The sequence below is a fragment of the Thunnus maccoyii genome, chromosome 3 (genome assembly GCF_910596095.1).
Source record: "Thunnus maccoyii chromosome 3, fThuMac1.1, whole genome shotgun sequence".
Lineage (NCBI taxonomy): Eukaryota > Metazoa > Chordata > Actinopteri > Scombriformes > Scombridae > Thunnus > Thunnus maccoyii.
In genome coordinates this window covers 20,327,644-20,354,879 of record NC_056535.1, presented here as the reverse complement: position 1 = coordinate 20,354,879, position 27,236 = coordinate 20,327,644, and the positions used below count along the sequence as shown (strand labels likewise).

Sequence of the window (27,236 nt, the reverse complement as noted above, 5' to 3'; positions counted from 1 at the left end):
CAAAAAATACATTTATTTGACATTTTAATAGCAGCAGCTATGAATTTGAAACTTAAACCATATTGTTTTATTGCTAGAGTCGCCCAAAAAGTGTGAACAACACATGTAACAGAAAGGAGTTGCACAGAGGCCTGTGAGTAGATAATGGGCATATGGATAGTAGACAATCCTTTAGGATTAGCCTGAATGATGTTCCAGGTTGCGTCACTTGCATCTGAGCTTCAGATTACAAACAAAGGTTACCTGCTCTCAGCACACACACCACCACCTCACCATGAACAAGAAAGACCTGAATGTTGCATGAAAATTGTTGCATTTGACATTTTACTCCAGCACAAACACTGAGTACACACCATTCAAAAGTGACAAGAAATGTCAGCAAAGGAAGAGAATAAGCTTAAATCACTGTTATGCAACTAATAATTAATTTATTTTTGTGTTTTTGTTTTTAGTATCTTTTCCTTCAAGAGTGCCTCTCATCATTAACACTTACAGTATACAGCCACTTAAATCCCTGTGTGACGCAGCCTATAATCTCATAAACAACTTTAAATCTATCCTTGTGTTGACTGCTTCAGGGATTCATTTTAGGGTTATCACTTCCCTACACAAAATCACAACAAATGCACTGCAGTATTGCAGATAGTACAAATTTTCTCAGCAGAAATTTCAATAATAATAAAGCACTTTTGACAAAATGAAGGGAAAATGACTATTTTAGCCACAAAAATGCTACATTTTACTTAAAAACATGCCATGTTAAGTATAGTTGAATGGCGAAAAATGAGAAATTCTTCACTACAGTTGTATATACAGTACAATACACTGAATATTTGATGTGTAGTCTCCCTTTGATGTTAGCAATAAATAAATTACAATGTGACCTGGTGGATTTCTGACTAGCTTGACTAAGACAGTACCTGCTACTTGATGATTAATATGTCTCCTTGTGCTTTCTGGAAGTGGAGAGGTGCATGTGCACAATGCAGACCGGCACTCAGATGACCAAACTGAAGGGAAAGAAGAAAGGACTCGTCCGATTCTTTTACCTGGACGAGCACAAGTCCTGCATCCGGTGGCAGCCCTCCAGGAAACATGACAAGGCCAAAAGTAAGACATCAATGTTCTGAATTTTCAGAACCAAACATCTGATGAATATGTGTTTATCACTTGTTAAATATGTGTTGGTTTTTGTTTGATGCAGCCCTCAAGATGAAGTCACTGTGCGCTGATCACATGGCAAGAGAGTAGTCTAACTACTGTAAAGTCAATCAACATCACTAATATGCTAATTAGATTTTAAAAAAACAATTAAGAACAATTAAGAGAGGAATAGATAAATCGATTGAACGTCACCTTTGGTTGTAACCCCTTGTTGTGTGTTGTTACGGCAATTAAAGCAACATGTGCACATACAAGTTTGGTTGTACTCCATTATACAGGACTTAATGGGAGAGAGAGGCTATAAAAAGTTAAAACGCTAAATAGTTGCCTGTTTTTTCTATTTTTCATAATGTTTTTGTACACTAGTGATATTGTAGGTGTTGACCTTTGACCTCTATGAAATCGGAAAGCTTAGTAGCATGGTTTGACTTGGGTAGAAGTTGAGCAAAAGTTACTTTGAGTAAATGTTTGTTGTAGCATTTTATCAGTTTTTGTCCATGTCATGATGTTTATCTCTACTGATTCAGTGATGCTTAATAAAGTTATATTCCACTGACTTCTTAACTCAATAGATTTAATTGTGCACCATTTATAGCCTGGTAGATATCTACTCAAAAGATTATACTGTGCTAAACTCAAACACTGATGGAAATTTACTTAATAGAATTACAAATAATCATCAATCATATTTTCAGTGAGTCCTGCTCATAATCACAGGAAAAACAGTTTCTTCATGAATCAGTGATAGAAAACAAACACTAAATTTAAAATGAAGGCAAGCTCTAAATGACCATCAGAACTGTTCTTGATCATCTGTTTCAGTAACTATTGATTCCATCCATGAAGTCTGCGAAGGGAAAAAGTCAGAGATCTTCAGGCGGTACGCAGACAACCGCTTCGACCCAAACTGCTGCTTCAGCATTTACTACGGAGAGCGTGTGAAGTCCCTCGACCTGGTCTCCACCAACGCAGAGGAGACCCGCACGTGGATCACTGGGCTGAAATACCTCATGGCTGGTATTAGTGATGAAGACAGTTTGGCCCGGAGGCAGCGCACCCGTGATCAATATCCTTAATACATTCATATATTTTCAATTTATAAATGATACAAATACATGACTATATATTCAACTGATTATGTAAAAGAAAACAAATCAAATAGGCCATTTGTGTGAGATGTTGAGAATAAATCTGAACTGATCATCATCTGTGTAGTTCAGCCTTGACTGCAGCTTCACGTGGTTACAGCAGACTTTCTCTGAGGCCGACAAAAATGGAGATGGCACCTTGAGCATTGGAGAGGTTCACCAGCTGCTCCACAAACTCAACGTGAATTTACCCAAGCAGAAAGTCAGGCAGATGTTCCAAGTAAGACTGCATATCCTCAAAGCTTAATCATGCAATTTATAATAGATTTAATGTGCATAATCCACCATAAAAGCTACCTCACTGCTTGTTTAATACTTCTGTATGTCTGGTTTTGAATATCTAGTATATATAATACAGTGCCTAACAATTGGAAATGTTTTTTCATTCAGTTGTGGCTATATGGCTACAAAACATGATTCACTCTGTGTTCAGCTACATAAGTTCATAAGGAGAAGCTAAGAAGCAGATTTAGAAGGTATAAATGGCTAAACAGGTTTGTTAGTTCATTGTAAAACTAAGGCTGAAAATTAAAATATCAAGGCTTTTAAGTTAAAAGAAGGTGGAAAATCCTTGCTGTTTACTTAAGAGGCCTATGTGATCGTCACATTATTTCAGCCAGAGAAGCAGTCAGATAAGAGAACAGAGGCAGAGCTAGCAGACAACATGTATATACAGTATTTTGGTAGAACAGTGCAGGAGAGTGCCACAGGAAAGCCATATGGCCACCGCTGAACAGATGGCTTTTGTTGCACTGCAATATTGCATCGGTTCAGAAGCTCAATGTCCTCCCCTCCTGATGATGACAGTCCCTGTGAAATTTACTTCATCATATTGGTTGGTTTTAGAGATATATCCTTCAGATGGCTATGTGGGACATATTTTCTTTCTGGTGGGGTGGTTATCTGAAATCACAAGTACTGAGAGAGCCTTGCTCATAAAATACTTTTGTGGCTATCTGTAGGAAGCAGACACAGACGAGAACCAGGGCTCTCTGGGATTTGAAGAGTTCTGTTCGTTCTATAAGATGATTTCCACACGCAGAGACCTCTACCTGATAATGATCTCCTACAGCAATCAAAAAGAAGTCCTGGATCTACACGACCTTGCCCGCTTTCTGGAAAATGAACAGAAGGTACAACAAAGTGTAAAAGTATTCAAACCAATCTTTCATGCCAAGTGGAAAAGTTGCCCTATTGTGTGTATATATTTTTAAGGAATAATATGATACTAGGAAAATACACTTATTCGAGTGTTAGATGAGAAGTTCAGTTACACACTCTATATGGTATATATGAACCTACCACCAGCAGCCAGTTAGCTTAGCTTAGCATAAAGACTGGAAGTGGAGGAAACAGCTAGCCTGGCCCTGTCCAAAGGTAACAAAATCCACCTATCCGCACTTCACTAATTAACTCTTTATGTCTCATTTGTTATATCCGCACAAAAATCAAACCATAAGAGACTGTGCCTGTCCAAAAAATATTGTTGTGTTTGTACAGATTGAGGAAAGTAGATAAAATGTTTTAGAGGTGTTGGCAGGGCTAGCCTTGCCCTATTCAAATATGAATAGGGCAAGGCTAGCTATTTCCCCTTGTTTCCAGTCTTTATGCTAAGCTAAGCTAACCGACTGCTGGCTGTAGCTTCATACCTGAGACTGTTATTGATCCTCTTATCTAACTCTGGGCAAGAAAGCAAAATGTTGAACTATTCCCTTGTGTGTAAAATATTGGATTAGTTGATACAAAAGTTTTTATTTTATTTGCAGATGCGAGGTCTATCCAGAGAGTATCTAATTGACATAGTGGCCCAATTTGAGCCATGTCCTGAGAACCTGCAGCGTATGGTCCTGGGTATTGATGGTACGAGGAACTTGCTTGTTACAACTGATTTAATAATGCATACTGACAATTATTGATAGCATCAACAGGGACACATCTGTCACTATAGGTATGACTATTAGCATACATGATTACAAAAACACTTGGGTCTGAAACATTTTTCCCTCAGGTTTCACCAACTACATGCGAAGTCCTGCAGGTGATATCTTCAACCCTGATCACAACCAGGTGAACCAGGACATGACGCAGCCTCTGTGTAACTACTTCATCGCCACATCGCACAACACCTACCTGACAGGAGACCAGCTGTTGTCTCAGTCTAGAGTGGAGATGTACGCCTATGTTCTCCAGGCTGGCTGTCGCTGTGTGGAGGGTGAGAGCCAGTAAAAACAGAACTTCAGCTGTCATCGCTGTAATTTCATGACAGTACAGATGTGGTGATTCAATCATCCTTGTGTCTGTGGTTCTGTCTTTCTTTTTTCTTTTCTTAGTGGACTGCTGGGATGGGCCAGACGGGGAGCCCATTATCCATCATGGTTACACCTTGACATCAAAAATCCTCTTCAAAGACGTCATTGAAACAATTAACAAATATGCCTTCACCAAATCACCGTAAGTGCTCCTTTGTCCTGTAAAAATCATCATGCCTGTATGTCGCGCTGGCTCAGTGGCTCAGGTATCATCACTCCACCCCCCACAGGTACCCAGTGATCTTGTCCATAGAGAACCACTGCACTGTGCCTCAGCAGAAAAAGATGGCTGAGTACCTGAAAGAGGTGCTACAGGACAAACTGGACTTGTCCAACGTCAATGTGCATGAATGCAAGAAGCTGCCCTCCCCTGAAATCCTGAAGGGAAAAGTTTTAGTCAAGGTAAAGTTGACTCCGACAGCATGTTATACAGCAGTAAAACACAAACACTGTCACACATGAAAAGTTTTAATAAATGGTTGTTGTTTTTCAGGGAAAGAAGCTGCCTGCAAATCTTGATTCTGATGCAGAGGAAGGAGATGTGTCTGATGAAGACACTGGGGACGAGGAAGAGGATGATGATGATGAAGAGGATAACTCACAGGCAAGTGAAAGATACCTATAAAAATATAGATAGGTAGAACGGTAGACCAATTGATTGATGGATACACATATTTACACTATGTTGGACTATTTTAGGATGAGAATAGTGCTACCTCTGCCAATCAACCTAAAAAGAAGAGGCGATTTGCCAGATCGATCATAAGGAGCTTCAAACGAAAGGTCAGCTTTGATTACTTTCTCCTATTTTTACATCTTCCTAATACATGATTTTCATTGCCGCTTGAACAAAAAGTTTAAATAATCAATGTGACAGCTTTCTGTTGAGATTAGTTGTATAAAAAACTTCCCCTGTAAGTAACTTATCTCTTTTTTCAGAGGAAAAAGAGAATCAGAGTGAAAAGTAAAGTTGTGTCTGATGGAGAATCGGACTACAGCGGCAGCAGGGAAAGGACACAAATTGTTTACCATCCCAAGTAAGGCTAATCTTTGAATTGAGTAGTATTAGGTATCTTATCTTCTCTGTGTTATTTATAACACTTGTATGTCTACAACTCTCCCCTCAGGAAGAGGAAAACAATGAGGCTGTCCCGAGCTCTGTCTGACCTGGTCAAGTACACAAAATCTGTCCGTGTGCATGACATAGAAACACAAGGTAAATTCAAGCATCATCACAGTAAAGTAAACATCCAACTTGAGATCTTTGCATATGTGTTACCATGGATGTCACAGTTTTGGGGAATTGAGGTTTAATGTTTTTGTTTTTTTTCTGTCTGGCAGCATTTGCGAACAGTTGGCAGGTATCATCCCTCAACGAGACGGTTATGAACCAGATCTTACAGCTGAAGCCGGGTGAGTTGGTCCGTTTTAACCAACGTCAGCTTCTCAGAGTCTACCCGTCCAACTACAGAGTCGACTCCAGTAACTTCAACCCACAACCATACTGGAATGCAGGATGCCATATGGGTAAGACTGTCACAGAAGCTATAATACTTCCTACTTTTTCAAAATTACAATGAGAGGTCTGTTTGGTGTCGTAGCAGCTTTTCATTTGTGTATAACATATGTTAACATTTCATTTTAGTTGCAATGAATTACCAAACGGAGGGACGTATGCTTGAACTGAACCGAGCCAAGTTTTCAAGCAATGGAAACTGCGGATATATTCTGAAGCCTAAATGCATGTATAAAGGTATGCATATATGCAGATTGTGCAGCATGAGTGGCAACTGTCCCTGTGTGAGGAGGTGTTAAATTTTCTTGGTTTTCCTCAGGTGCCTTTAACCCCACTATGGAGGATTCTCTACCAGGACACAGAAAGACTCAGTTAGTGCTGAAGATCATCAGTGGACAGCAGCTTCCCAAACCCAAAGACTCTATGTTTGGGGACAGAGGAGAGGTGAGGTCAACATATGACAGACATAATCTTAACTATATTATAAATACACCTTTTAAATTATGTAATATATAAAATAAAAGAGATGTCTGTCTTTTTTTAATTACATAAATCTGTTTTTGCACCTCCAGATTATTGACCCCTTTGTGGAGGTTGAGATAATCGGTCTACCTGTTGACTGTACAAAGCAGCAGACCAGGGTGGTGGATGATAACGGTATGTGCACAAAATCCGTCTTGGAATACAAAGTGACAACATTTCATTTTTCCGGTCTGTGTAACTTCCATTTTTACTGTCATTCAGGTTTCAACCCTATGTGGGAGGAGACCCTCGTCTTCAATATTCAAATGCCGCAGGTCGCCCTGGTGCGTTTCCAAGTGTGGGATCATGATCCTATTGGTCGAGATTTCATTGGACAGAGGACTGTAGCTCTCACCAGCATGATGCCAGGTAGATTACATGATAAAATATCTGTTATGCACACTCGAGGGGGGGGGGGCTCAGAGAAAAAATACCTTTAAAGATCCCCTCCAGACACTGAACAATGTGCATCTGTTATGATTTTCCCAACTAAAAGTTGAATTAACTAGTTAAAAATTCTTAAAAGCACATCTGATCCTTCTGTCATGTTGAAAAATCCAGAATATAGGCAATTATTTTTTGTTTCAAAAGTTTAACTACTGGACACAAGATGTCTCCTACTTCACTGAAAAGTCAGTTCTAAGTGTGTATGGGCTGGAGGCTTCAAGGTTCAAATTGACACATATACAGTTGTATATTGGTCCATGATTGGCTGCCAAACTAGTTGTGATGTCACAAAATAATGCTCATTTGTACTCATCTCTAGTGTCAAACACAGTGCAGGTAAAACATCCGAGTGAAGTAACAAAGAGCAAAATTCTTGAGTGGATGGGGACTTTAAGTTTAATTTGTTATAGTTTCAACTGTATTCAGTTTAAAGAAACAAAACATCATAGAGCTACAGAGCTTGTTTGTGTTTTCAAAATATCTTTTCTGATGAGACATTCATATGACATATGTCATGAGTTAATGTGATTCTTCTGATGCTAAACTTGTAGGTTATCGGCATGTGTACCTGGAAGGGATGGCAGAGTCGTCCATCTTTGTTCATGTCGCTATCATTGATATGACAGGAAAGGTAAGCTACTTCAAATAAACTAAAACATTTAATTTCATCTTTAATTTCATCAATCTTTAAAACATTCGGTGTCTTTTATAAAATAGATTAAGGCCACAAATGCTGTGAAAGTGGCCAGGAAACACATCCAAAAAGCAGCCCAGAAACATATCAAGGGTCATCAGAGGCATCCTTCTGTAGACTTCTCCGTGCAGTCCTCAGAAGACGGACGTAATCTCTACTTCCGCAAGGATTTAGACTCCATCTCACAGGACAGCAGGAATGGAGAAATGTCTTTTCTTATGCAAGGGCCAGCAGCCAAGGCTGCCATCCACAAATTGGCCATGAGTGAGCCAGTGAAGCGTGCTCACAGAGTTAAAATTCATGAACCACCAGAGACAAGGAGAGGGATCTTCAGCCGGATGTCCTCCACTGACTCGCACCACGTGGTGGTGGCTCCCCGTGTGATAGCAGATAGCTTTGACCTTGAGACCTCTTCCCAGGCTTCCTGTCCTGATAGTCCTGCCCCTGACAGCCAAAATCCAATTCAAGCTGAGTTGGAGAATGAACCCAAATCACCACAAATAAACTGCGCTGAGCAGCAGACAGTTCAGAAAATTGAACCAGAGCAGCCTGAACCATCTGAGGAATTACCAACAGAAACAGAGCCAGACAAGGAAACTACCCCTGAACCAGATCAACCAACAGAAACTGATTCAGTCCCTGAGCCTCAGCCCGTGCCACAGCCTCAAGCCAAATCCTCTCCACTTATCCCTCCATCATCCCCGGCCAGGGTCAGACGGACCTTGGAGGCTCCAGCCACCCCCAGACCGTCCACCCCAATTCGAACAAAGGCCCGCTCACGTAGTTGCCCTCGAAAACCAACTACCTCCCCTCATACACCCATGGTGAACCGCAAGCTTGCTTCCCAGTGGCAGGCACAGCGAGCACAAAGCTACGGCAGTTACAGCAAACAGGTGAGACCGATACCCAACGGTCTCTGCCTGTCCGACAGCACATCCAGCAGCGATGGCAGCACTGACAGTCTGGAGTTTGTGCCCTCCTGTGTGCCAGCTGGCACAGAGCATCGCGAGGGCACCTTGCAGAGGGAGATGAAGGCCCTTTTTGATCAGAAGATGAGAGAGATCCGCTGTAAATCACCGCTTTTTCTAGATGGTGAGTCATGGATGATTTTTGAATCATATTTGCAGAGGTAAAATGAAACATTGCAATTGTAAAAGTTACTGTGTTTCTCTCTCTTATGTGGCTGTATTAAATGACACTTTTATTTGTACTGTTTTATTTTCTAGATCAAACCACAGTTTAGATTTGTGACACCATCAAGATTCTTCAGAAGATGATGAAGAAGAGCAACAAAAAGGAGGTTTGAGAAGACAAAAAAGATGAAGGAGTCACAAAGCAGCGCTGATGCAGAATTACACAATTAGACAGTTTTTATTACTTTAGATGTGCTGGAATGTTTACACACAACACAGTTTTTATGCATGATGATGACATTGCCAACTGTACAAAACAGCAAGATGCAGAGTCACACATCACTATTTATTAGTCACCTTTTCATTTTTCAAGTATAAAATTGATCATTTCAACAGTTATTTTTATAATATTCAAACTTTAATGTTTGCTTTTTCGGCGAAATTTTAGAGTTCGTATTTGAAAATCAATAAAATTATTATTTTAATAAAAATGTGAGTTTTTTATTTTAATTTTAAATGTAATATATTTTATTTTTTATATGATGTATCTACACAAGTCAGAAAAAAATAAAACCTACAATTAAGTTAATGTTTCTGTCAAATATTAGGATAAATTCTGAAACAACTCTCAATCCCAAAAAAATTAAAAGTTAAAAGAAAACACAATTTTCAGACTTATCAATGTTTCTAGGATGTTTCTATGCCTTTTCTTTATCTTTATCTGCAGCTTCCTGGGGTTTGTTTGCATTGTTGTTCCTCAGGCGCAGACTGAGTTCCTCAGTCAGGACAGTGCAGCAGGTTTTCTGGGGGAAAGACAGTGAAACAAAACATTTCAATATGATCAAGAATTCAGTGTAAACATGGGTGTGTACGTGAGCGAGTATGAATGTCTGAGTCTGTGTGTGTCTTTTGCATTTTGTTCTAAAGCTGATGTAAAAACCAACTGAGGACAATCTAAAATCCTATTGGAAAAACTCAAATACAAGCTAAAGACAAGACTGTTTGGTTTAGTTTGAAAACACTGAGGAGTTTTTTCGGCTGACAGAAGTGATTTGTGTATGCGTTTGCACGTACCCTCTGGTCCGCTGCACTGCTGCGGCTCCTGGAGGTGAGCTCCAGGACAGCCAGCAGTGTTCCCAGCCCCAGGCCCAGGGAAAGAATCAGAAACATCCCCTTGAGACTGTGCGGCTGCACAGCTGAAGACTTGGCCTTGCCTGCCATGCAGCTGCTGGCCCACCACTTGCTTCTCAGGTATGCCAGCTCTCCTGCCTCGCTCAGTTGTAGGATTGCAATACTGAGGTTCTTTATGATGGGAGAGCCTTAAGGAAATTGATAGTTTTGACATGTTAATTATACCATTTTAACATCTTTTTTTAAAATTTCATGTTTACTGAGGTTCCAAACTGAGTAGCCTCACCGAGTGGGGCAGCGATGCTATATCCCCTCATGCCAATGACTTCATGAGCTCTGACCAGTTCACAATGGCGTGCTACTGCCAAGTCCAGAGAGACAGACTCTCCAATAAAGGCATAGTTGCCCTCTTTTGCACGCCGGATTCCTTCATCCATAGATGACACAAAGCTCTTAGTCCTCTCCATGTGTTCATGGATTCTGCGGTACACGGGGTTGTTTGAATTCTGGATGAAGGAAAAAAAGAATAAAAGAGAATAGAAACAGCTGTGAGATAAGTGATCCATCAGTGATCCAATGTACAAACTGTCTTTCAATCTTAACTACAAGGAGATAAAGATCCTCATATTTACCCTGAAGAAAGCAAGTGTGGAGGAGCCAGCCAGGCAGCCATACTGAATTGTGTCCTGATTGGCCAAGTCCTCAAACCCTTTCACCGTCAGGTGAGTGGACTCAGAGCTCTTAGAGGAGCTGAGATTAGAGAAATAACAAGCCAAGAGGACAATGGAAAATAACCACCAGCTGCAGCAGATGACACGTCCTGAAAGAGCTCTGGGGTGAGGACCAGCACCTGACAACACAAAAAAAGAAAAAAAGAAAAAAGTCAAACGCTAAGAGGGAGAAATTTTGCAGAAAGAAAAAAATATGAATAATCTAAAAGAAATCTGAGAGAAAAAAAGAACAGCAAGTGAGAAATTTAGTTGAGTGTGAAGATTCTCCTCTCTATTTCTTGTATTGTTTTGACATACAAAGTGTTTGCTTTTTACCTTGCAGAGTCAGAGCTCCAGCTGTGTACCAGAGGCTGTGGATGAGACTGAATCTGTTCTGCTCACTCTGAGGCTGACTCCACTCACATGGGCTGAGTCTGTATTTGCATAAAAATATTAATTATTAATGTGACAGCACTCAAAGGGATTCCACTGCCAGCAAAATATGTGGAAATATCCACAAACATGAAGATTAAATTCACAGCACATCAGTAAACATCCATAAATAAATAATAATTATCACTTTTTAAAAGAATGACACTACTTGCATCACCAACCTGGCAACTATAAAGATGCAAGCAGCTGTCCCCAGGTAGGCAATTAGTATGCCGACCCAAGTCTCTGCTGTAAAGGGGGTCAGGAAATCAAAGAAGCCTGCTCCCTCTGAGATGTCCTTCCTCAGCAGAATGCTGATTCCCGTCTGCATGAACGGTTTGGTCATCCCCACCGCTTTCTCCCGAGCTGCAGTGAGAGTCAGCGGAGCAATTGCAAGGTCTGCCTCCTGTAAAGAATCCAAAAATACAGTTGACATGTAAGATATATTAAATAATTCAATATTTTTACCAACAACATCCCTGTTAAGGTTACACATATACCTGTATTTTTAATGCATTGATCATGAGTCACATATGCCAGTTGGGATATTCAAGCTTCTGCAGAGTAGTTAGCTGCCCTTTGACCCCTCCAAATGTCCGCTGTCATGTACTCACCCCTCTCACCACCTCTCCGATCATCCCATTCCAGTTCCCGCTCTCATCCTGTCGGCCGTATGAACTGTCTCTTACCAGCTGCACTTTGTACTTGAAGCCCAGCTTCTTGGCAATTTCAGACAGCAGGTCCATACAAAAGCCTTCCAGTTGTGAGCCTTTGGACATTGTATACGGCTCTTGCTAAATGGAAATATGTTAAAAGATAATCAGTGGAATTTCTATTATCGTTTATTTTGTATTCAGAGTTACAATAGGCTTGACATAAACAAATGAACTACCTTTATCGTTGTAATTCTCAGCTCTGACGGCATTGATGTTCAGGGGAAAAAGTAAGGAACATGTTAACTTTTAGATACAAGCACGGTAAATATTTGAAAGTCAGGAAGGAAGGTCAGTAGATGATTAAAGGAATAAGAAAGAATAAATATCAGCTACAGACATGTGTTTATTTTTTCTGGCTTTTCTCTAAAAGATTCTAAAAAAATCTTCAAATAGGACAAATCTGGGAAGGACTGTGATGAACCACACATTGGTTCAATTTAAGGGGTCACAAGCCGAAAACGGTTGGGAATTACTGGAGTAAATAATCGGAAAACATTAAAGTAACAGAGCCACTGAAATATTTTTTTCTCTCTCAAAAGTTCTTCACAGCTGAAGTCCATCCTAAATTTAGCGAAATCAAAGACTTCTTTGTGCGCTGGCCATCCTTAGATTTTACTCTGACATGCAGAGATGTCTGAGGTGAATTTCAGGGCGCATGTATTGACCTTCTAGTCACAACTGGCTTCCGGTATCCTACAGATCTGGCTGCTCTCGTCTCCTCCTTGAAAACAGTTTGTAGAACACAATCTATTTAGAGCAGCGTGTTGATTCAAAGACTCTCAATGCCATGGCACTGTGAGATGGGAGGGAAGTCAAAGAGTATCAAAAGCCTTGATTCAGGCCAAGGCCTTGGGGATCCATCACCACGGGGTGATCCTGACAACCATCAGATCCTCCTTTTCAAAAGATGACACGTATACAAGCTCTTCAAGCCCCTGTCACTTTTTGGCTTCTCTGAAACACAGGGCCTTTGTTTGCTCCATAGAGTTGATTTATTACCATTTTTTTTTGAGAATGTCAACTGGCTTGCTTCCTTTTCTGTTTTTCTACAAGAGTTGGACAGGATGTGGCGCTACACTTTGATGCTGAACTGAGCTGACAGTTTATGTATTTATGTCTTTTCAAGCCTGAGAAATTTCAACTAAATCCCGCAGTGAAAACACGAGGAATTTGGCAGAGAAAAAAAGCAAGTTGCCACATACTGAATTACAAATGCAGTGACCGGGTCAAACTTTGACATATCAGTATCCACAGATAAAACATGTTTTTTGAACGTTCTTATGGTGTTAACCAGACCATCTTCTACATAAGTGCACACTCACGTTCATTACAGTTTGAGATAAAAACGGATCAGGTCAGGTTAGATTTGGTAAGTGTGTTAGTATTATTTCTGCAACAAGTTCCTTACCTGCAGTGCAAATTCCCACATTGAAGAAGAATCCAGCAGATAATACAAAGAGGCCGAACAGCATCCTGACTGTCTTAGTTTGCATCCTTCTAGTTATAAAAAGACAATTAGTGGTTAGTAGTGCATCAAATGGATAAACTACAATAAAGGTAAATTAAGACTTTTCTTAATACAAATGCAAAGACCTGAGTCAAATCAAAATATTAAGTAATTAAAAGAAAATAACTGACAGTCAGTGTGAAGAAACGTGATGGATGTTCTTACCACGGCACCTGAAAAGAGTCCAAGATGCGACTGCTGGATTGGCACGTCAGGCTTCAGACAGACCCCAGTGAGCTCGACTGTGATACAGCGTGATCCGAAGTTTCCAGATTCAAATGTGATAAAACAGCCAATGAAGTTTTGGTGGGTGGAGAATGTGGGAGAAATTTGAAGGGGTGGGGAAAAATATAGCAGGATTTTAGTGCGAATATTTAGCATCAACGTGGAATAAAACTGTAATTTAAATGAACAAAATGACCATATGTTACTAATACAAATGATTCATCATCATCTTGTGTCAGAATATTAATATTATCCTTGTATTGCTATTGATCATAGTTTGCATGATATTTACATACATGTAAACAAAGTTTAATATTTGAAGCTCCTGAAGCAAGTAGCAGCTCTCGTACACTGTGTAAAGCTATATTTTAAAAAGCCATTTAGTAAGTTTATTAGTGTTGAATCTACTGTTGTACAATGTTTTAAATGCACATGTGTGACTTGCATGAATTAAACGGACCAACAACAATATGGGTGGGGTGTTACTTGTGTTTGAGATGCATTTGGAGATGTTTCTGCAAGACATCAAAAGCTCATAAGAAAAAAAAAAACAACATTAGTTTGTGCAGCCTTACAGTAAACTCTCTGTTTTTTAACAAAAACACTATAAAAGGGAAAATCGACCCACAGAATTGACTGACTAAAATCATGTGAAGCCCTGGAGAATAATCAAAATGTTGCTACACAGAAAGAATAAAATAGATATATTCATGCAGAGAACCAAACATAGCACTTCTTTTTGGTATTTTGGCTGAAGTTCAGTTAAGTGTTGAATAAGTAAGAAAGCCTTTATTGTAGCACGGGCAAAGATAAAACTACTAAACCCTCTAAAGCTAACAGGTAGCAAAGGGTTGTTTCTTCTGTAGAGCTCCCAAATCAATATTTGATACAGTCCTCCTTGTCTGGTTTGGTTTTGTGGATGACTCACCTGACTGGGAATATATTTTAAAGGATGGTTTAATTTTTTTAATACTTACAAAATAGTAATCAAAAGCAGATGGTAGACATGCAAATAAATACAATGTTAAATGCAATGCTTTTTTCCATTTGTATTTTATCATTAATGTTTGAACCAACAGGCAATATGGCTGCAGGTTAATAACAAACAGTCTGAAAGTTATAATCTTAGAGTTAATACTGTATATGATTTACGGTCAGAAATTCTGACAATTTAGTAGTTCAAATGATTTTGTATATTATATATTACATTATAAATTCAAGTTACAATGGAAGCCTGTGAAAAACATGATATAGCTTAACATTAATAAATCAATTTGAGTGTTCAGGCAACAGGAATTGTTCCTATAGTGAGACATTTTAATAAATCAGTCTCTTTGTGAGCTCAGCAGGCATTTTATAGCTCATGTGGTAAAACTAGTAACCCGAATAAATGAGTTAATCAGTGATCAGCAAACACAGCGATCAATCTGTGTTTTGCAGTTTCAACTGGAACAATGCAGACTATAAAATAAGAAATTATATATTCAACAAAAGCCTGCTGACATGATGAAATGATTGTAGCTCTGCACTGGCATATGATCATCCTGTAATTTGAAGTAAATGCATTGACTCCTGCCAATGAATGAATTTAATTTAGCAAAAATCATTGTTGGCTTTGACCACATTGTTGTCCTCATAACACCCATAATATTACTGACAAATCTAATACAAACTGAAACATGAGGTCATACAATTAGATACACTTACTCTAATGGGATTATTTTTTGTTAAGTCAGCTGATGGAAGTATAAAGAGTCTACGTGAGTGATGTAGGTAGGATTTTAGAAATAATGTATTGAGGTCATGATTCCTGAAGACACTCTATAACTTCAACTTCACATCATATTTATTCCAGCCATTCTAATCTTAATCCTCTTTCAAAGAATTGTCCACATTGCCAGGACTATAATTCTGGTGGAGAAATACACTGTCCCTTCTTTTAAACTTATTATTGTCTTGCATAAAAAGGTAACATTTAAAAATACACAAGAATATTAAATTGGAAGAATATCGGAATCAGTTTTCTTAAATAAAAGTTTAGAATTTGTCTGTAATTATAGAATGTAAACCCAAACAATTAATTTAAAATATACAAAATTACTGACTAATGTTACTTGAATTATATCTGTACCCCTTTAGGTATGTTTTCCTCCTCTTGTGTATTATTTAGTTTTTATTGAAAGTAAAAAGCTTCTTTTTTTTTCTCTGGCACTTTGTTTCCTCTTTTTGTTATTCATCTTGTTTATGTACTGTTTTTTGAATTTGACTGTTTTCAATAAAGTTGAGGGTGGGAAAAAGAAAAAAAAGTCATTAGCAAAGATGAAAACATAACTGAGCTGGCATGTTAACACATCCATCTCCATAACGACTGAGAAAAGTCAGTCAACAGAAAGTCAAAATGCAAAGTCAACAAAAATCATTCACTACTTCCACCTTCTCAAATGTGAGGATTTGCTTCTTTGTCATTTATGATAGCTGGTCGGACATAACAAGCAATTTTCACAATTTTCAAAAATTTTTGACATTTAATTGATTGAGAAAATAATCAGCAGATTAGTTAACGATGAAAATGATCATTAGTTGCAGCCCTGAAGTGGACCTTGAGTGGGAACTGTTAAAGCTACTACTGCCAAAATCAAGAATGATCTTCATAGTGGGGATAAAATCTACAGACAATATAATTGAAAGGTTAACTGAATAAGTCAGATATGACTTGAGACCAATGACCTCAGTATATCTAAAGTCATGGCTCTGGCTCTAGCCTTATTAATTAGGAAAATTGCAAACCTACAACGTAGATAATGTGAAATCTCATAATCTTGTACTTGCACATCTGTGATTTATGATGACATGACCCGTTACATTAACCTAACTTGAATTATTGTTATTATTATTATTATTATTAATAGTAATAATAACAATATTTTGTACATTTCATTTAATTCTCCTCAATTTAAAATTTTAACCTATAGCAGTTCTTCTGACTTGGAATATATTTTACATATTATTTATTGTAAATGTCTCTCTTTCTCGGGTTATATTATTTAGGATTATTTAATTTTGTGTATATTTTTTACTGTTATGTACCACAACACCAAGGCAAATTCCTTGTATGTGCAAACCTACTTGCCAATAAACCTGTTTCTGATTCTGATGTACATAAAAAGACACACTAATGTGTTTATGAGTATTTCGATAAAAATTGGATTGTTCCCTAGAAACAGCAGGCAGGGCAGGGGTAGACTTTACCATTAGGCAAGGTGGCGACTGCATGAGCCCCCAACTAAAAAGGCCCCAAACAGCTATACATTTATTATGGTGTTTGTATATAAAAAATATTGAATTATGTTACTATTCTAACTCATTGTAACCCAAAATAACTCACAGAAAGCCCCCATAGCACTTAAAAAAAATATGCATGTGTACTTCTACTTCAGAAGAAAACATTGTACCTCTACATTTACCTGACAAATGAATATTACGTTGCATATTCAGATTTTACTCACAAAATATAACATAAAATATAATGCATTATTATTGATTAAACTATCCAGCATTATATAAGAATTAAAAGATCCACCTTCACCACAAGTTAAGTAACTTTAAGTACATTGATAATGTCTCTCTTTCACCATTCATTTTTAAGTTAAAATTTGGATGCAGGACTTTTACAGTATTTTTACTGTTTGATATTAATAGTTCTAATTGATAAAAGTTTTGAGCACCTCTTCTACGACTGCCAATACCAACATTTAGTTAGAGAAAGGCTGAAAATAAAGCAAGACAGAGTTTGTCTGTGGCCCCTAAATCATTAAATCCGCTTCTGATAGCAGGTGTATAAAGGTGCAATATGGGTTCTGTGGGAAATGATGAAGCCATAAGGCGCGCAATATATGTTGAGTTGTTTTCCTCATCGCTTTTTTTCTGTCATGAGCTCCAAATTGAGTGCGATGTCATCGTTTTATCGCATTGACCAATCAGATATCAGTGCGAGTTGCGTGCGAGGTGAAGCGGCGACTTGCTATTGGCTTAGGTGGTTTTTTCCAAAGGGGCGTATTTTTCAAGCCATCTTGACTGAATATTTAGCCTCATCCAAGGTACATTAATTTGATATCTTCAGGATTTTGCTGCCCCTAAATTGGGAACCAGCACCGTTTGAAAGGTTAAAACCACAAGTATGTGACCGGGTCGAGTTTGTGTGTTTGACCGCAGTCACAGCGGAGAAATGAAGTGCTGAAGATGACGCTGTCGCTCCTGGATTTACCGGCTAGCTAAGCTAACGGCTAGCATGTCCGCCTCGGTTGTAGTCTGTCACTAGCTGACATTTAGCTGGGTGCAGTTATTCTCTTCGGCACTTGCACTGCAGAGGACGGTTTTACAAGGTAAACGACTCTGGTATTTTCAACATTCAAGCCTGACTTGGGTAAAATTTGCCCTTTTCTTATACGACTTCTGTGTGTCCTGTCCGACCGAGTAACGTTATCACATCAGCCTGAGACGATCTTTCTGCAGACGTTTGGACTACAAAGCAATGCCCGAAACGCCGCACACTGCAGTGTCGTGATCTAATGTATACATGCAACTAATCAATGCATTTAGGCACGGTGCGTACAGTGCGTCTGCTTTCTGGTTGCTGTTGGTATGTATAATTGGGCTGCTAATCAACTTGCAATACAAATGTTGTCTCTGCTGTTGTGCGCTTAAAATGGCTGACAGATGTTAGATACTCGGGTTGGTATTTAGCGCTCTTCAACCGAACTACGCACAGCAACAAGGAAAAAAAATAGAGGATGCTGGCGTTGGATTGGATAGAGAGAAATGTGGCGCTGTTACAGACTCTTGATTGGACCAATGGGGAGACAGCTGTGGTGCATACATGCAAGCAGTACAGCTTACTGTAGTTGTGTTTGTGCAGTCAGAGTACTTGAGGTAACATGCTGTGTTGTTATTACCACAGAACCAGAGTTGACCCCTTTACATGTCTAGGAATAATTTTTAAAAAAATACAACAAATCTTACTAATAATGCACAAGAAGACGACGCACCTAATATTTATTATTTTATCAATTAAAATAAAGGAATAAAGCAGGATTAAATTAAATACGGATAGATTGTAAGACTAAAACTATGAGGGCAGGATACAATACGTTTTTGTAAGCAGTTAAATTGATTATTAATGGATTATGCAACATTTATGAAGTGTACATAACGATTTAACCCAGATGCTTCTTCTCATCTGCAGTTGAAAGTTTATTAGGGGTGCAGTAAATTATTATTTTATTATCAATTAATTTGGTGATTATTTATTCAATTAAATGTTTAGTCCATAAAATGAGAAAACGCAAAATACCCATAAAAATAATTTCCCAGACGCCAAGTTGAGGTCTTCAACACCCAAAAAACAGAGAAGAGCTGCAATTTGTCACATTTGAGAAGTTGGGACTAGATAATGTTCTTTGTTTTTGTTGATAAATTACTTATCAGGTATCATATTGTTTACTTTTTAATGTCCTGTTTATCAACTAAAGTATCAATCAACTAGATGCCCATATTAGCATGTATGTGTGCACAGTTTGAACGCATACTGTATGATGTCAACCACAGTTCTTCATAGGAGGGTCACAATACTTTATCATCACCAGCCCTCATTAACCTAATGGGCAAGTGGTGATTTCCTTAATATTTGCAAGGCATTACATTAGTTTCATGTTAAAAGAGGATGATATTGACTGGCTGCTGTTTAAGAATTAACATTTATTTACTGTAGGAAGCACTCTTGTTTGAATAATAACCTCACACTGATAGTTATGTCAGAGTAAAATCATCTATGAACATACAACAGTTACTTTACCACAAATTTAAAACACACATTAACTTGAATCATTGTATTAAATATTTTTTCTTCCTTTCCATCTGTTAGGGAGCTGGTGTAAACTCCCATGCGGAAGGTGAGGAGGTGGGAATGTGAGACAGTTGTTAGCGGACTCAACATGGGTAGGGGCCGAGGTAGAGGGAGAGGAAGGGGCAGGGGCTCATCTGGCCAGTTGCGGCCCCCCTCGCCCTACAGACTGCAGCTCTCTCCATCCAGGGAGACACTGACATATGCTCAGGCACAGAAAATAGTGGAAGTGGACCTAGATGGAAGGCTCCATCGGATTAACATCACAGATCCTTTGCCGGTCATAACTGAGGACGAGATGATGGCCCAGGACATTGCTGAGTGCAACAGCAACAAGGAGAACAGTGAACAGACGCAGAGTAAAACCAGGTCGTGGAGGAAACCTTCAAACAGTAAAGGCAGGAGGAGTAAAAATACTTCTCACCAGAATCAACGCTCTGGCTCCCAGCAGCAAACCGGATCTACTAATTCCCTCCAGCACCCGTCCCAGCAAACCCCTCTGCCTGAGCCCACCTTCCGTGTGCTGAGTTCAGTTTGCCCTTCAGAGGCACCTCCTCTCCCAGCAGCCTACTACCGTTACATAGAAAAGTCAGGGGAGGAACAGGACAGTGTGGCTGAGTACGACATGGACGAGGAGGACCTGGCCTGGCTAGAGATGGTGAACCAAAAGAGAGTGTCTGACGGCCATGCCTCTGTTTCTGCGGACACTTTTGAGCTGTTGATCGACCGCCTAGAGAGGGAGTCCATCCTGGAGTCCCGTAGCCAGGCACTGTCACAGAGCGCTGTCGACGAGGATGCCTTCTGCTGTGTCTGCCTGGATGACGAATGTCTGAACAGTAATGTCATCCTGTTCTGTGACATCTGCAATCTGGCTGTCCACCAGGAGTGTTACGGTGTGCCATACGTCCCTGAGGGCCAGTGGCTGTGCCGCTGCTGCCTGCAGTCCCCTTCCCGTCCTGTAGACTGTGTGCTCTGTCCCAACCGAGGAGGTGCCTTCAAACAGACAAGTGATGGACGTTGGGCCCATGTTGTCTGTGCCATATGGATCCCAGAGGTGTGCTTTGCCAACACAGTATTCTTGGAGCCTGTTGAGGGGGTCAAGAACATCCCTCCTGCTCGCTGGAAGCTCACCTGCTACCTGTGTAAGCAGAAAGGCAGGGGAGCATCCATTCAGTGCCACAAAGCCAACTGCTACAGGGCCTTTCACGTCACCTGCGCCCAGAAGGCCGGCCTATTTATGAAGATAGACCCGGTCCGGGAGACGGGTGTTAACGGTACCACGTTCTCTGTGAAGAAGACCGCTTTCTGTGAGCATCATTCTCCAGTGGGGTCTCGGCGGGATGGGTCTGGAGACGAGTCAGTTGAAGGGAGACTGGTGGGCGGTAGAGGTAACCGCGGTCAAAGGTCCTACACTCAAAGTCCCCCACCACCACCGAATAAGAAGGCTACCAAGGGCCAGAAAAAGAAGAATACAAAAGGGTCTGGTGGGTCGACACGTCGCTCAACTGTGCCTGTGCTGCTCGTGCCTCAGATTCCCTCTCACAGGTATGATATGTGAAAACTGTCAGAATTTACATACCTAGCATACTATTAATTTACTGTTGTGTCCGTTGTCTTAAAAGAGATGATTCATATTCTTCCAGAGATCTGTAGGAAACCCTTAATTGATATTCTAAATTACCACTGTCATACTATCACAAGATATTTGTGTTATTGTCACCACCACTATTTCCACTGTTTGAAGTGCTTCATTGTAACATTTCATCTCCACAGGCTGAACAAGATCTGCACAGGAGTTGAAGTCCAGAGGAAGAATCAGTTCATGCAGAGGCTTCATAACTACTGGTTACTGAAACGACAGTCTCGAAATGGGATGCCTTTAATACGCCGACTGCATTCCCATCTACAGGCGCACAAGACTGCAGAACAGGTGAGAAAAGACATTTAAAAATGAACACAATACTCTAAATTATCTCCAGTACAGTCATGTCATGCAGTGCCTTTTGTTTTTCACATATTTGTGACCGTGTCCTGTTTCACATGAAAACGTTTGAATGACTGACAGTAAACTAAAGTCACCATCAGCACATTTAGTCCGTTGCATTTTCACACATTTGACTGCAGGCAAAGCACTTGTGGTTACTTGACACATGTGACTTTGCTCATCGCTTAGACTTATTTAAAGCTACACATCGTTTTTGAATCAATTAATATATCCATCTGTGTGTTATAAAATATTAAAACCAGCACATTTACAGTCATTGGAAACATTATCTATCAGGCTTTCAGAGACCATGAAGTCTGTTCAGCCAGGTCACTGGAATCAAACATTTCACACCATGTTTGTATTCTCACACACTGATATCAAGCATAAGCCCAGACATCACACTCTGCAATGGCTGTCTCAGATAGATGGCAGGCCTCCACGCAATCCTTCACAGTTTTGTCATCTTTGCTGTAGACCCCTCGCTGCTGCAGAGGGCGACAGCATGTAAAACATTATAGATATTGGTTTTAATCTATTGCCCGCTATTTTTAAAATAGCAGTGGACACCTTAAGCAGTTCTAACCATTAAATTCAGGTTAATTGCAGGTGGTTAGGACTGTTAAATACAGTTTATGATATACATTTTGTCCCTTTGTTAGCTTTTAATATCAATTTGAACTTTGTTTAATATGAAGATTATTTCGTTTCAGTTAAAGTGTTTATTGTGTGCAAATTAAATTGATATGTTTCAAATTTTGACTGTCCAATTTTCACGTTAATGATTAATTTACAGCTTTGGCTGTGTAACTGCAAATGTGACAGACGACCTGATGATTGATTTTTTATAAATTTCCCTTTAAAAGCCAGAACATTGTCCTGCAATTGGCTCAGGAGCACACTTATGTTTCAGAGCCCAAATTTCTCCTCGCTGCCCCTACATCTAAAATGAAATTCAATAGGAAAAACTAATTATAATGGATTTTAAAGTTGAACCTGGAGTCTAATCTCATTGTGTTTGCTCTTTTGTGTTCAGAAAGAGCCTGATGAGAAGCTGTGTGCTGCAAGAGAGGAGCTACGATACTGGCAAAAACTGAGGCAAGACTTGGAAAGAGCCAGGCTTTTGGTGGAACTCATCCGCAAGAGAGAGAGGCTAAAGAGAGAGCAGGTGCGTTACAGACTAATTTGAGACAAGCTATAGTTATTTGGGGTATTTTTATAGCATCTTTGTTTATTTTAACTTTTAAGAGTGACCTTGCTTTTCCTCTACTCTCCTGTTTGTTCATGTCATCACCCTTAAGATGAAAATTCAGCAGGCTGCTCTTGAACTGAAGTTGACCCCTGCATTGGTGCTTCTCCGATCAACCTTGGAGCAACTGCAAGAGAAGGACACGGCCAAAATCTTCTCTGAGCCTGTCAATCTATCAGAGGTTGGTGCAGTTAGAAAACAATCTGTTTAAATACTCACTTGGAAGCATTTTTTCTTTGGCTTTACTATGACACAGCTAACATTCTTCTTTTAATGATTCACCGAGGTCCCAGATTATCTGGAGTTTATTTCCCAACCCATGGACTTCTCCACCATGCGTAAGAAGCTGGAGGGACACGCCTACTGCTCCATCGCGGACCTTGAGAAGGACTTTGACCTCATGATCTCCAACTGCCTCAAGTACAACTCCAAGGACACCATGTTCCACAGAGCAGCCTTACAACTGCGGGAGGTGGGTGGAGCTGTCCTCCGCCACGCCCACAGACAGTCTCAGAGCATCGGCCTGGACCCCAGCACTGGCATGCACCTCCCAGAGTCTCCAAACAAACATGGCTTCTACCACTGTACGTGGGATGACGGTGAGTCAGGAGGGTTTTTCCTCAAGAGAGTAAAAATGAAGCATTTCCTCATGAGCATAACATTTATTCTCACATACCTACTTCCTCTTCTTTTTCTTTTTATACTCTATAGTTGACTCTCTCTTGGACCCAGAAAACAGACTTCACTTGACCACAGACGAGCAGCTAAAGGTTTTACTGGATAAACTGGACATGGTGACATCTATGCGTTCCAGTGGCGGCAGAACCAAACGCATCAGGTTACTGCGCCGAGAGATCAACACTCTCAGGCAAAAGATGAACCAGCAGCAGCAAAATGCTCAGTCCGTGAATGGTAAGGACAAGGACGATGAAGGAAAGGAAGAAGAGGAAGAAGAGGAGGAGGAGGACGACGAAGAAGAGGAAGAGAAGGAAAAGAAAAAGCAGAAGACAAACATGGTGGATAATGGACTTTTGACAACAGTGTCCAACTCCGGGGCAGGTAAAAAGCGATTTTTACTCTAAATTATTTCATTATTTGAATGGCATTTGGCTTTATGGCATTATTAATATAATTATTATTTGATTATACATGATTTATGACCATGACATAAATCTCTCTTTGATCCAGATGACTCTCCACCTGTGCTAGAACTCACATGCCCGGTGTCATCGCCGCTGCCAGGAGACGCCCCACTCGAACCTCCTGTCCTGGGCATCGTACCTGGAGGACGAAGGTCACCCGGGCGCTCCTACAAGCGCCAGAGATCATCCCGCAGCGGGAGCAAAAGCCAAGGTGAAGATGAGGCTGAAGTCGGTGAAACACCGTCTTTGCAACCGGAGGCTGTTCACGAGGTCACACCACTGGGGACGCCACCAACTCTGCCTTTGGTCGGAGTCGGTCGTCGTACGTCTGTGCTGTTCAAGAAAGCTAAAAATGGGGCGCGAGTCACAAAGAACAAATCCCCGCCACGACAGAACGGAAAAGCCACAAACGGCTTGGGTAGCAATCCTGCCAGCCCGAATTCACCAGGTGTCACCAACATCACCACCTTACCTCCGACTCCAAACGCCTCCCCTACACCTCCCTCTCCTTCCTCGCACCACCTGAGATCCAGAGGCCACAGTTCAGAAAGTGAAGCAGACAAACTCCCTCCACCACCCAGAGAAGGAGGTAAGGAAAAAATATATTGTAATATCACAGAGAGAGATTGCTGAGATTCAGAGAAGTGGTCACTTTGATTTATATTTATGTTTTTGCTAGGCCTGACAAATGGAAAGCACACCTCCGTTGACCAGGACGATGACCAAAAACTAAAGTGAGTATGGAGTATTAAGTACATTATCTTTTAACTCTTTGGTATCCAGTTGTAGGTCTACCCTTATCATAAATTGTAACTTAACTTAAAAGTCACCTTTCTCTCGTCTTTCTCTCCATTTGTTTACAGCTGTAGCGTCTCCCCACCCAAACGTAGTCGGGGTAAACCTGCACTGGCTAAAGTCCCTGGCAGTGAGAATGGAGACATCTCTGGGGCTGGTGTGTATCATGAGAGGGCAATCAAAACACACTGAAATGCCTATGTTTCTTTATGTTTATTTGATGCATACTGTAAAAGTCTGCAAACAAAAATTTTAAATCTTCCAACTTTCACGACCAACATAATTCCAGTAAATTCTCAGTTTGGGTTCAAGAGCTGTCACAGACGCAAATTAATTGGATATATTGGAATATCCTGTTCACAGGAAAGTCTACGCTTCTGTCTTTAGATAGCGAGAGGGAGCTCGCACCTCTGGACCTAGTTTGGGCCAAATGCAGAGGATATCCATCATACCCAGCAATGGTGAGAATGTATTTGATCTTCCAGTTCATGCTGCGCGTACTGTAGCTTTCTTTTAGTTCATGATGCCAAGTGCCAGAGTTGGCATAAAGAAGTACTGAAAGATTAATTGTTCAGTGTGCTGTGACTGACATAATCCATTGTTACAGATTGTTGACCCAGACATGCCCCAGGAAGGGCTTCTTCACAACGGCATCCCCATCCCAGTGCCTCCTGTGGAGGTGCTCAAACTGGGCGAGTGGAGACAAACGGAAGCTGGCGATAAGCTCTTCTTAGTGCTGTTCTTTGACACCAAAAGAACTTGGTAAGATTCAGGCGGAGGAGATGATCCTCATGCTGAATTTTAACACCATCAGGAGAAGTCGTGTTATGAAAACTGTCCCTCTTTGTTTTCAGGCAATGGCTCCCTCAAAACAAACTGCTGCCGATGGGGATGGACGACACTGTAGACAAACTGCGCTTGATGGAAGGAAAGAAACCCAGCGTTCGCAAGTCTGTACACACTGCGTACGACCGGGCCATGGTGCATTTAAACCACGTGAGAGGAAATCTCAACTTCACTCCCTCCAATTTTATATGAATTTTAGTTTCAAGATTTTATCATCTTTAACCGGCTGCCTGGTTATATGTATAGAAGCTTCATTGATACTCTTAAAAAGGCGGGGAAGTAAAATGTTTCTGATGGTTTTCTGCGTCAAACTGTTGCTCTGATTTTAAAAGGTTTTCAATGGAGTGAGAGAAAAGGCGCTTGAAGACATTTTCGTAGATGAATCTGCACATATATATTCATGAGATTTTTTTAAAAAGGTTTTACACAACCACTGTTGCTATGTGTTCATATAAAGTTTTTATTTTAGGCCAAAGTGAGTCAAGACTTAAATGAGAGAAGTGTAAATATTTAATTGTCAAAGGGATTGTCTTGATTCAAAACATATTTAGATTGTATTTGCCATTGAAATGTCACTGTGTTTAATGAAGTGTGGAAGTCTCACTGAACGTTCACTTCATATCTGGACTCACAGGGTTGGTTTGGACAGCTATGGACAAAAAAAATGTAAATTTTAGCCTTTGAAAATTGTTGATAATATGATGTAAACAGGTATTTTCCAGAAAAGTGCACAAGGAAACACTGAAAATTAAAGATCCACAGAATCAAATTTAGCCTTTTCGGTGAAATTGGCTCGAATTATACATCAAAGTAAGCGTTGAGACAATTTCAAATTAAGAGAAATACTGGAAAATTTTAATCAGTAGGCTGCCAGTGAAAATATTCTTCATATTTTAGTCCAGCTATGACGTGTTGTAGGTGGGACTTTAGAGGTCTTTACTTATTTTTCCATATTGTGAAACTGTATTGATAACTAGAATGTGCAGCTACTTGGTTAGTAAGATGTGAAGCCACTAAAGAGGTGAAGCTGATTATATTTGTGGTTATGACAAAGTCTACTGCGATCACTCACTCACTGAAGAACTTGCAAATTGTTCGCAAATCTGGCTGAAATGACTTGAAAAGCACAATCAGTCTGTTTTGGAGGGAAAAAAAGAAAAACAAATTAGCGACGCCTGGAGCCATATGAGTGGCAAAAATGTGTATGTGTGTGTGTATATTATATACATATATGTATACGAGCTCAGTGTAGTTAAGGTGCATGTGTATAGTTCTGTAAATATGTAAATGTATGTTTATATTGGCTTACATGAAGTAATTTAAGGAATGCAAAAATCAAATTTAGATTTTAATTTATAATTTGTGGCAGTTGAGAGTGTTATTTAAAAAAAAAAGTAAATATTGAGAAGATTTATGTATGATGCTAAGTAGCTCTTTGTAATAGTGATGGTCTTCACCAACATGTCAGAACATATTCTCTATAAGTGAGGCGGCACAGGACCTGAGAGCTCTGTAGGCAGCAGTGACCGCGCTCGCCTGCTGGAGGCTTTTCTTTCTTAGGTGTTACAGGAGATTTTTTTGATCTTGTCATTTGAATTGTACTGCAAGATCTATAATCTGCCTGAGACAATATTTTCTCACACAAGAATAAATGCTGTTTGAAACAA

The 27,236-nt window shown here is 40.0% G+C and overlaps 3 protein-coding genes and 1 long non-coding RNA gene across 14 annotated transcripts in view; 2 read left to right on the top strand and 2 right to left on the bottom strand.

The window, feature by feature from the left end:
• The window catches only part of plch2b (phospholipase C, eta 2b), a 12,017-nt gene extending 2,632 nt beyond the window's left edge, over positions 1-9,385 (top strand). For 3 of the 4 annotated variants that reach the window (XM_042402071.1, XM_042402078.1, XM_042402064.1), the window contains 20 exons: positions 964-1,110; positions 1,987-2,230; positions 2,403-2,532; positions 3,275-3,445; positions 4,079-4,172; positions 4,321-4,524; positions 4,643-4,763; positions 4,852-5,023; positions 5,115-5,225; positions 5,321-5,404; positions 5,561-5,658; positions 5,749-5,837; positions 5,963-6,148; positions 6,267-6,374; positions 6,457-6,581; positions 6,710-6,794; positions 6,882-7,028; positions 7,658-7,737; positions 7,824-8,892; positions 9,027-9,385. In XM_042402071.1, the coding sequence (XP_042258005.1) occupies positions 964-1,110; positions 1,987-2,230; positions 2,403-2,532; positions 3,275-3,445; positions 4,079-4,172; positions 4,321-4,524; positions 4,643-4,763; positions 4,852-5,023; positions 5,115-5,225; positions 5,321-5,404; positions 5,561-5,658; positions 5,749-5,837; positions 5,963-6,148; positions 6,267-6,374; positions 6,457-6,581; positions 6,710-6,794; positions 6,882-7,028; positions 7,658-7,737; positions 7,824-8,892; positions 9,027-9,043 (3,482 nt within the window). In that variant the 3' untranslated portion in view covers positions 9,044-9,385. Of the gene's footprint in view, positions 1-963; positions 1,111-1,986; positions 2,231-2,402; positions 2,533-2,963; positions 3,148-3,274; positions 3,446-4,078; positions 4,173-4,320; positions 4,525-4,642; positions 4,764-4,851; positions 5,024-5,114; positions 5,226-5,320; positions 5,405-5,560; positions 5,659-5,748; positions 5,838-5,962; positions 6,149-6,266; positions 6,375-6,456; positions 6,582-6,709; positions 6,795-6,881; positions 7,029-7,657; positions 7,738-7,823; positions 8,893-9,026 lie in introns of those variants that run through there. The other variant, XM_042402084.1, reaches the window with a different exon arrangement.
• Positions 2,139-4,521, bottom strand: LOC121889936. Its single transcript, XR_006093670.1, has 3 exons — positions 4,443-4,521; positions 3,365-3,427; positions 2,139-2,422 (listed from the first exon to the last, which is right to left on the bottom strand). It is a non-coding gene; the product is annotated as an uncharacterized LOC121889936 (long non-coding RNA).
• On the bottom strand, positions 9,153-18,353 carry si:dkey-183j2.10 (glutamate receptor U1). Of its 7 annotated transcripts, none has more exons than XM_042402156.1 (12): positions 18,267-18,345; positions 14,115-14,169; positions 13,595-13,671; positions 13,331-13,419; positions 12,099-12,121; positions 11,821-12,000; positions 11,389-11,612; positions 11,111-11,208; positions 10,697-10,914; positions 10,351-10,570; positions 10,008-10,252; positions 9,153-9,736 (listed from the first exon to the last, which is right to left on the bottom strand). In XM_042402156.1, the coding sequence occupies exons 4-12, from the start codon at positions 13,413-13,415 to the stop codon at positions 9,632-9,634; spliced, it is 1,398 nt and encodes a 465-aa protein (XP_042258090.1). In that variant the 5' UTR covers positions 13,416-13,419; positions 13,595-13,671; positions 14,115-14,169; positions 18,267-18,345; the 3' UTR covers positions 9,153-9,631. The 7 variants fall into 7 exon arrangements, with proteins under 7 accessions (XP_042258090.1, XP_042258084.1, XP_042258099.1 ...); XM_042402150.1 differs by lacking the exon at positions 18,267-18,345 and adding an exon at positions 17,380-17,577; XM_042402165.1 differs by lacking the exon at positions 14,115-14,169 and having other exon boundaries at positions 18,267-18,353.
• brpf3a (bromodomain and PHD finger containing, 3a) lies at positions 17,725-27,236 on the top strand. 2 transcript variants are annotated; one of them, XM_042402095.1, is made up of 13 exons: positions 17,725-18,036; positions 19,575-21,098; positions 21,327-21,483; positions 22,574-22,705; positions 22,839-22,967; positions 23,073-23,385; positions 23,498-23,845; positions 23,975-24,517; positions 24,608-24,662; positions 24,792-24,880; positions 25,087-25,184; positions 25,331-25,485; positions 25,578-27,236. In XM_042402095.1, the coding sequence occupies exons 2-13, from the start codon at positions 19,594-19,596 to the stop codon at positions 25,759-25,761; spliced, it is 3,708 nt and encodes a 1,235-aa protein (XP_042258029.1). In that variant the 5' UTR covers positions 17,725-18,036; positions 19,575-19,593; the 3' UTR covers positions 25,762-27,236. The 2 variants fall into 2 exon arrangements, with proteins under 2 accessions (XP_042258029.1, XP_042258035.1); XM_042402101.1 differs by having other exon boundaries at positions 17,726-18,036; positions 25,111-25,184.

Coding starts and splice junctions, on each gene's coding strand:
- brpf3a (XM_042402095.1), top strand. CDS start 19,594: ATGCGGAAGGTGAGGAGGTGGGAATGTGAGACAGTTGTTAGCGGACTC. Junction 21,099..21,326: donor CCTCAGATTCCCTCTCACAG/GTATGATATGTG, acceptor TCATCTCCACAG/GCTGAACAAGATCTGCACAG. Junction 22,706..22,838: donor AGAGGCTAAAGAGAGAGCAG/GTGCGTTACAGA, acceptor ATCACCCTTAAG/ATGAAAATTCAGCAGGCTGC.
- si:dkey-183j2.10 (XM_042402165.1), bottom strand. CDS start 13,415: ATGCAAACTAAGACAGTCAGGATGCTGTTCGGCCTCTTTGTATTATCT. Junction 12,122..13,330: donor TGTGGGAATTTGCACTGCAG/GTAAGGAACTTG, acceptor CAATGCCGTCAG/AGCTGAGAATTACAACGATA. Junction 12,001..12,098: donor TGAGAATTACAACGATAAAG/GTAGTTCATTTG, acceptor ATTTCCATTTAG/CAAGAGCCGTATACAATGTC.